Here is an 8,936-nt window from a genome sequence, read left to right on the forward strand (position 1 = left end):
AGTGTTTAGAAAATCCGACACGTTGGCGTTTGATAAACGGTATCTTCGTTAGGTAATCAGTACCACGTGATTCCACCGAACCCGGAAATGACTTGACACTTCAGCAAGCTTTGCCACAATGTTCTGGAAGCGAATTAAGAAAACAATAAAGATGGAATACTAATTTATCAAAATAGTTTTAGTTGTCAGTCAAGTGCACTATGCACTACCGCGACTTGATGGGTGTTTTCGGTTTGTTTTTCTGTGGAAACATATTGTATGTGGCTACGTGTAAACAAGAACCCGAAACGCCAGACTGGCGAAAGACTTTAAAAACCATCCGTAATGGAGTCCACAAGATTGATACATATCTAAATGTTGCGCTGGACCTGTTTGGCGGCTATGATGGTTTGTGCCAATATAAATGCACTGATGGTAAGCTATCCTCCTTGGCATATTGTACGGTTTTCATTAAAGTTGCTGGCTGATTAAATAGTATGTCATCTGTTTTAATTCTGTGATAATATTGTTATATAATCTTTATCAGAATAACCAAAACATGTAACTTGTATGGTGTGTCGTTGACTCGTTCGTCCCTGGTAGGATATCAGCCAGCCCCTCGTCCTGGCTACAGACCACCGCCCCCTAACGGCTGCGGATCTCCACTGTTTGGATTCCATGTGAGCCTCGATTACATTATGAAACAATAAGCCAATTAGGAAAGCATGAATTACTACAATATACCTGTGTGAATGTGTCGCCATGTACGCCAAACAAGAGTGACAAACAATACAAATGTCTGTTTGAAGTTTGACATAGGAATCCCATCCATGACCAAGTGCTGTAACCAACATGACCGTTGTTACGACTCCTGCGGTCGTCAGAAACGTGACTGTGATGAACAATTTCAAGACTGTCTGGATACCATCTGCAGGAACTTGCAACAGACTCTGGGATTGGCCCAAGGGGTCCAAGGTAATAATAATAATAATCGGCTATAAGAAAATGTTTTATTAAATGGGACAACGTGACGTTTTAAAGCTGTTGAGCGCTGCTGAATCCTCAGTGCAAATCTGGGTCAGAAGTTTTTTTGTTTTGTTGCAATATAGGTTAAGCATTTTTGTTAGATTTCAGCTTATTTCTAAACTGTTCGTATAGTCTCTGCGTTGTGTATTTTCCCAATTGTAGTAGTAATTCTTGAAGTGTAAATCAAGGAAGCTTGACAGGTTGGATCAGAGGGTCGAATAGATGGTTTATTCCAGTACAGACTTAGGTTGAATCATCTATAGTGTAGGTGGTGAGGAGCAGTCTCCTGACGTGCTCCTTGGCTGTCGATCCCTCTTCTCGCCGAACCGAAGGTTTGGGGCGAGTATTATAATAAGAAAATGTAAATAACAAAAGAACAGAAGCAGTCTCCCCCTTGATAAGGTATATGGCCCTGGCTATGCCCCAGACGACCAGGTTGGTTCGTCCTTGTTGAGACATAACAAATGGAGCAATGTTGGAAATAACACCTGGTATCAGTAGGAGAGGCACTGGCCTGTTCATAGACTTAAGAAATGTGAAGCAAGAGAGACACTAAAATACACCAATATTCTATATTCCTCCCTCTTGATCATATTAAAGTATAAAGATCACCCTTAAAAAAAATGAGAATTTAGTGTATCTACTGGTTAACAATTAAGTAAATCAACAAAAGAAAGAAGAAAAGGCAATAGTAAACAAAAGTATACTCATCATATACAAGTAAACCAGGTGTAGGCTACTTAAAAAAATAACAAACTCATTAGGTTATTCATGATTAAGCCAACAGATTCAAATGTAAAAAAAATTAATGAAGGAAATCGACTGTCCAGACACCTCCCTCTGCTCCGCCAGAAAGTTCCAACAACTTTAATTGCTCCCACATTTCCCAGCAGTAAAGTGGTTCTGTCAGTCTAAATAAAACAAAAAAATAAAACTACAGTCAGATTGAGCCTTAAAAATTTTGCAAAGTTTGGGGCACCAGACCTTGCGATTGGAGCCCACCACGGCAGCCACCCTAAGGGGGGCCAACAAAATCGGGGCAGTCGGTTGTGGTGGTGCGGGGGCGGTGATGCGGTGAAATACACAGAGAGCTAACTTGATGACCAGATAGAGCATAATTATGGGAAGGACTTATGGTTGTGCGATTTGGACTATCTGAGAAAACATAGACCCACCCAACCCACTTAGCCATCTTCCCAAAGACCAACCAGCGGTTTCCGACTTCAGCCTAGCCACATTATCATAAATGTCATGTACATAATTAGACACATTGGTAGACACATCTGGGACGTATGTGCAGCATCTCTGGTGTCATAAATATAAAATGTCTAGTAATCTGAAGCATCGACACAAACAGCTAATAAATGAGGTTTATGATTATAAATCACATATTGAAACCATTGGTTTAGTTTGATGTTTCAACCCTTACAGGGATCATTTCAAAGTCGCGGTATATTTCAGTAAAACCATGTATAACAAAAACAGCAAAAAAAAAAAAAAAGATTTAAATGCACCATGAAGTGAGTGCTAATCCCATAGGCTCACTTTATAATTACCATGGTGGTGTGTTGTCTAAATGGGAACATTATTTTCCATGTGTGTGCTGCTGAGTGCTCATGTACTCCATGTCTCCCAACAGCCTGTGAGTCAGCGGTGATTTTGCTCTTTGATGCAGTCATGCATTTGGGATGCAAACCTTACCTGGACAGTCAGCGGGAGACCTGCATTTGTCTGTTTGAGCTGAATAAGGAGTTGTGACCAACAAAAAACACTGTGAAGTGGGCTAAGTGCAAGTTATTATGAACTTTTCAATCTTTAAAGTATTATTCAGGGTTTAGTGGTGGGGTATTTCTGGCAAGTGAATGTGGAATTGTCAGCATAACTTTTTTAATTATGTATTTAGATAATATTTAAATTCTGTCTGCAATATTGTTTAAATAAATTGCATTCAACTTAATACAAATGTGGGACTTGTAAGACAATATCCTATGGAAAATGATGAATAAATGTTAGTGTGAAGATACAATTGTTGTCCGACCAGGAAACTACTGTATCTTACATCCTGTTCATTGTAATAAAATGTAATGGATTCCATACAATTAAGTTAACGTAATAGATTTGGATTTGGATTGTGATATTAAAGATGACATAATAATGATGAGTTAATGTTAAACGGAACATGGTGCTGTGATATTGTCGCACCAATCAGACACGCAGCCTTTCAAAGGGAGCCATCGTTTTATACATTGTTATTCGATTATTGGAGGGATTTTACTTGCCCACAGTCCAATCCAATTGAAGCAGCAGTAATTATTATATATTTTTTTATGTAATAAATTAAATACAACATTGACTCTTTCATATATGATTATCCACGTAACTTTAACTATATCGCTTGTAGTTGACCTAACTCCCCCTCCTCCCACCAACCCCTGGCGAACGGATCGTATATTGGCATTCTAGAACAACCATCATTGGCCAACATGAAAATAGAATCTCTGAACCCTAACATCATTGAGGAGTGCACCTGCTGCTGGGGGCTTTCCAACTTCCAGCAACATGTGGCAAGTGGGGCCTGCCACTTAGGGTAGCAACTTTCTAACTAACTTGCTGACCATTGAATAGACGTGGCAATAAGACAACGAAGTTGACAAAAATGTCAACTTCCCTATAAAAGAGGGATACAGTAGGGGTATGAGTGTAGGATAATAATGTGTACAGTACAGTGAAGTCGATGATAATCAAGTTTGTGGACAATGCAGGAGGAAAGGACAAGGAACCCAAGTTGCCAGCTCCCTATAGCAGAAGATGATCATCATATTTGTTTTATTTGTTTGTTCTTCATGTACGACTCCGAAAACTGCTGTAAGGTATCTCTTTTAGATTTTATATGTTGTTGTTTTTTTATATGCCTCCAATGGAATTGGATTAAGACTTCTCTGGTTTCTCCTATTCTTATCCACCCTCAATGGACATACCCCAAAATATTGCTGGGGTCTAGCCTCTAACTTGGGAGATTGTTAACAAGTGACGGAAATTCTTCGTAGGAGGGAATAAGAGTTATAGTTTCATCATAGAAAACTCTTGGATCACAAAACAATTACATACATTCAGATGATGCATACATACATATTATTTTGCTCTTACTTAATTATTACTGTGTGTGTGTGTGTGTGTGTGTGTGTGTGTGTGTGTGTGTGTGTGTGTGTGTGTGTGTGTGTGTGTGTGTGTGTGTGTGTGTGTGTGTGTGTGTGTGTGTTGCCTCATAGAGTGAGACTAATCCAAAATGTCTCACAAATACATTTTTAAAATGGGTGGCCTCAGCGGGAATCAAACCCCTACCCCTCTCCCCCTAGCCAATGGTGTTTGGTCTATCAGGTGAGCTAACCAATGGGCATGGTGAAGGGTGCGGGTCATTTGTCAGAAGAGGATACCTTCAATGCCTGGAATTCAAACCGATATTGTTTTTGTAGCAGACTGTCATCTTTCTACATTCAATTGTAAGGAATTTTGCATACGGAGAGAATTCAGAAATGTATTCTCAGAATTGTATTTGCTCACGTGAGTCCTTCCCCTTTCACCACATGTTGCTTGGAGACTTATATATTTGAATTATATACTTTGATGTACAAATCAGACTTGATCAGATCAAGTTGGTTCCAAGGGACAAAACTGTACAAACCAAACAAACGATTGTGATAACATTACATAGAACTGGTTTAATGAGTAATGATGAAATGTACAACACATTTCACATTGACACCAGTAGGATTTTCTTAATGAGACGTGTATGTATAAATGTGTTTCTGTATGTCTGTTGAAGACTTACTCCAACACTATACTGTGGTGCATATGTTTTATGGTTCTAGCAGTACACAACATGTTATATTACTTATCAGACTGTGCTTATGGCTCATGTCTAAAGCAACTCAGGAGACATGTTTTCATCTATTTAGCCACCATCTTACCATAAAGTGTATGATTCCTCAACGAGTTATAAGAAATAAAGCCTTATGATTGAACATGCTCTGACTCTGTGGTTCAGTTGCTGAGATTATTTGGGGTCAAAAAGTAAATTGGGAGTAAATTGTAAACTGTTATGCTGTGTCAGGCTTTGCCTGCCACTCAACTGCTCACACCTGGCCTGCATCAACTCATCAACTCCCCTTCAAGTACACCTGGTTTCCCTGCAGTCATCGCCAGATCGTACTTCGACATACCATGGTAGATATTCATACCTGGCTCTAGTTTTTACACTTACTAGCTTATATTTCTCCTGTTGAAATCTCGTGCCTCACCTTTGTTCCCTTTTACTTATAGTTTTTGGATCATCGCCACCCGCCTGCCTGCTGCACTCGCTCCAGCCTGCTCCACCACTGTCCAAACCGCCACCCTGCCTCACTCCTGTTTACAACCGACAAACCCGAGGGGTGTTCCAAGAACGGAGGTTTAACAAACACAGAGTTAACGCTGAACTCTAGGTTGTTTGATCCTGTGCCGACTAACCCAGAGCTGTCGGTTCCACAGCACCGGTTATGAATTTGTTCAATCAACACGGGATTGGTTAACACAGGGTTGTGCGCGTTCACGGCAAACCTATAAAGACGTGATGTATGGATCATGGAAATCCTGATCAGAATGGCGAAACGAGCCGCTTATTTTAGCGATCTAGAGCTCCAGGTGCTCCTGGAGAGTTACGAGGAGGAAAAGGCAGTGATAATGAAAAAAAGCAATACCAAATCATATGCCAATCAAAGAAATAACGCATGGCAGAGAATTGCAGACCGCGTAAATTCGTAAGTGTCATTGCAAAAGCACTATTATTTGAACATTAATAATTGAATATTTGAACTATGAATCTATTCATTGCCCATCTCAGTTAAGCTTTCTTAACATTCCTACCACATAATCTGTTATCTACAAAGATGTAATCCGACGGCCCCCAAACGAACAGCAGACCAAGTGAAAATGAAATGGCTATAAAAACGTTGTAGCCTACAAACTGGTAAGTTTTTCCCACCATCTTATTGTCCTACATATTTGTCACTCCTCCTGCATTTAAATAGCCACTTTTTTTTTTTTAAAGCCAATCGTAAGAGGGCCGACTGTCGGCAGACTGGATCTGGCCCTCCAATTCCCTTCACCCCGGTTGAGGAGCTGGCCATAAGTATAAATACAGGGCGCCCTGGCATGGAGGGGGTACCTGGAGGTAGCTCTTCAGAGAGTCCGGGTCCATCTCACACCGTCAACCCACTGGTTGAATGTAGGTTATTTGTATTTTATTTTTTGTGTCTTTGAACACATGCAAACCGTGTGCGTGTCACAGCGCAAATGTTCCAACTTTTCTTTTGTAGCTTGGTAGAAAACCTCATGTTTGTTGTATGCCTGTATATGTGGCTCTATTGTAAAACGTGACTAATGAACTTCACAGATCATGATGGAGTATTGCATTTGATGGACCCGGCTACGACTGAACATCCTCCAGTTTTTGTAAGTCCAGAAGGCCTATTTTTATCATTTCTGTTGTAAGCGCCTCTCAAACTACTCAGCCAATAGGCCTATAATTGCTCTTTGTATGACAGGAGGATGACAGTATTCCCAATTTGTCACCGGAAAGAACTGAGGTAGGCCTAGCTTTTTCTTGCCAGTTCCAAGTCATTATTGATGATGATTCAACTAAACAGTGTTCTCAAACTCACTTCTCTCTTAACAGACTGTGGTCGAGGAAGCGGCGGGGCCGTCTACATTATTGGCCAAGTATGTCGGTTGCATGTGAAAACAATATTATCCTATATTTCAGATGTCAATTAAAGAACTCTATCGTGTCCATCTTATACGAGAAATTGCGGAGGCAGATTTGAAGATGGATTAGGCCTACCTGAAGCTGCTGATAGAGGAAAAAAAGAGGTTGGGCAGAAATTCAAAGTGGACATGATATTGCTATTCAAGGTAGCCTACTAATTATTCTTTTCCCTCCCTCAGCAACTAAAGAAAAAAAATAATGAAAAAACTTTTTTTTTAAATTGAAATGTTTTACGCAAATGAGCTCTTGCATTCTTTGTCCAGCCCTTGCATCCATTTGAGGAATGTGTTCCTCCTCGAGGAACGGGTCAAAGGGGGGAGGCATCTCTTTACGCAGAGTAGCGATATTGTGTAGGACGGCGCATGCAACAATGACATCGCATGCCCGTTACGGACAAAGTCTTGAAATCGGGACTTCAATATCCCGAATGTATTTTCTATTTTAACACGGGTTCTGCTGTGTGCCCGGTTAAATGCTGTCTGTGGTCCAGGAGCGGGATCGGGGTACGGGGTGATGAGCGTCGGGAGGCATGGATATCCTCGATTTCCTAGGAGATACCCATCGAATTGCCCTGCGATCAAATACAAACTTTAAGCTATCTTGCACAAGCACAACAATTATGAGGTCTATATTTTCATAATGCAAACGCACCCTATTGGAATTTATTGCTCAAATTGGATTCACGATACATCCTGGCATCGTGGATCGGACCAGGCCATTTTGCCTCTACATTTGTGATAATGTAGGAAGCATCACATATCATCTAGTAATGATAAAAAAGAACAAATCAAGATCGACAGCGATTAACAAACCATCATGGAGATATTGGAAATAGCCAATATGGCTGCGTATACATACCTGAACATTTATACTGTGATAGCCTTTCCTGTTCACATAATCAGCTTCATTCACAGATGGGGCCGTTATGGGCACTTGAGTGCCATCAATGCACCCAATTACATTAGGAAATCCTGAAATTAACACCCAGATGAAAAGTCAACAAGGTGCCATTTCTGTGCCATTTTTGGAACACTTAAAGTAGAGAATGCTTACCTGCAAGTTGGTGAAACTCCATTTTTATGTGTCTCGTAGGTTTATGGCCTGGAAAAACGACGAAGTCACGCAACAGCCGCTTCAGCGCAAGACAGACTTTACGTAGGCCTACTGAGTGGCAGACGGTGGCTTTGCCTATGTGCTCAGCATCTCCTACGCTGTACAAAAAGCTACCCGTCGCAAAAAAACGGAGAGCTATGCACATTGTTTGGAGTGAACTGAGGGCAGATCCACGATTGGTATCATTTGCAATGGTTGGAGAAGGCTATTTAAATAAATCAAAGAATCGCGTGAAAAACTCTCCAACAAAAAGTCATCCGGAAAGGACAATATGTCGATCCGTGGTCGAATTAATCTCTCTCTGTGAATTGCACGAATTATTTGCGCTCCGATATCAACAGGCCTCTCGTCAAAAGGGCATGCCATTGTGAACACGTTACAGCTGCGATAAACGCGCGTTTAAATACCCTGAGCAAAACCGGGTTATCTTCCAAACTTAACCTGCGCAAAACCTGCTCCGACCAGGTTTGATTGAGAGCATAGGCCTATGTTTCTATAGCAACTTACATGCAGTGGTCATTTTGGAACGGAAAACCTAGGGTTGCCGAACTTAGCTGGGTAAGTGATAAAACCGGCTTTGTGGAACACCCCTCTGTTCACCTTCACTTCATACCATAACAGGGGGGAGAGATCATTTCTGAAATGTGGAAGTGTATAGATTCAACATATGATGAGTTGAAGAAAAAATACATAATGAAGGGTTGAAGTTACAGAACTGATCTATATTTCAAGATCAGTTCTGTAACATTTATTTTTAAATAGGCTACTTCTGTCTATGGAAGAATAAGAAACTGTTTGGATGGACATTAATAACTGATTGTTTTTATTCTTTTGATAATATTTGATTGTTCCAATTCTGTTCTGTGTTGAATATACAAATTCTGTTTTCCAATTGTATTCAACTTTGACTCATGTTGCAAAGAGTCGTCTCGTATGCGAATCTTCGTACGTTTTGGATATGGTTTTGACTGACTCGAAATTGCTCGAATTGCGTAGGGGAGAGTGGGGTAAGTTG

At 40.6% G+C, this 8,936-nt stretch overlaps 1 protein-coding gene and 1 long non-coding RNA gene across 2 annotated transcripts; both read left to right on the forward strand.

The window, feature by feature from the left end:
- The first annotated feature begins 49 nt into the window (after window positions 1–49).
- Window positions 50–3,358, forward strand: LOC311341230 (group XIIA secretory phospholipase A2-like). Its single transcript, XM_084466128.1, has 4 exons — window positions 50–414; window positions 583–659; window positions 789–954; window positions 2,645–3,358. Exons 1-4 carry the CDS (start codon window positions 201–203, stop codon window positions 2,761–2,763), a joined length of 576 nt encoding a protein of 191 aa, XP_084322254.1. The 5' UTR covers window positions 50–200; the 3' UTR covers window positions 2,764–3,358.
- A 1,977-nt stretch (window positions 3,359–5,335) lies between these two features.
- On the forward strand, window positions 5,336–8,597 carry LOC311341231. The gene is made up of 7 exons (XR_014633296.1): window positions 5,336–5,801; window positions 5,931–6,010; window positions 6,092–6,268; window positions 6,437–6,495; window positions 6,588–6,629; window positions 6,719–6,762; window positions 7,901–8,597. It is a non-coding gene; the product is annotated as an uncharacterized lncRNA (long non-coding RNA).
- The last annotated feature ends 339 nt before the right edge of the window (window positions 8,598–8,936 follow it).

The sequence above is a fragment of the Micromesistius poutassou genome, assembly GCF_964030765.1.
Source record: "Micromesistius poutassou genome assembly, chromosome: 3".
NCBI classification, from domain to species: domain Eukaryota; kingdom Metazoa; phylum Chordata; class Actinopteri; order Gadiformes; family Gadidae; genus Micromesistius; species Micromesistius poutassou.

What these genes read in the sequence shown, in the direction of transcription:
- LOC311341230 (XM_084466128.1), top strand. Translation starts at nt 201, where the DNA reads ATGCACTACCGCGACTTGATGGGTGTTTTCGGTTTGTTTTTCTGTGGA. An exon ending in CTCCACTGTTTGGATTCCAT is followed by an intron (nt 660 to 788) that starts GTGAGCCTCGAT and finishes GTCTGTTTGAAG; the next exon opens with TTTGACATAGGAATCCCATC. An exon ending in ATTGGCCCAAGGGGTCCAAG is followed by an intron (nt 955 to 2,644) that starts GTAATAATAATA and finishes GTCTCCCAACAG; the next exon opens with CCTGTGAGTCAGCGGTGATT.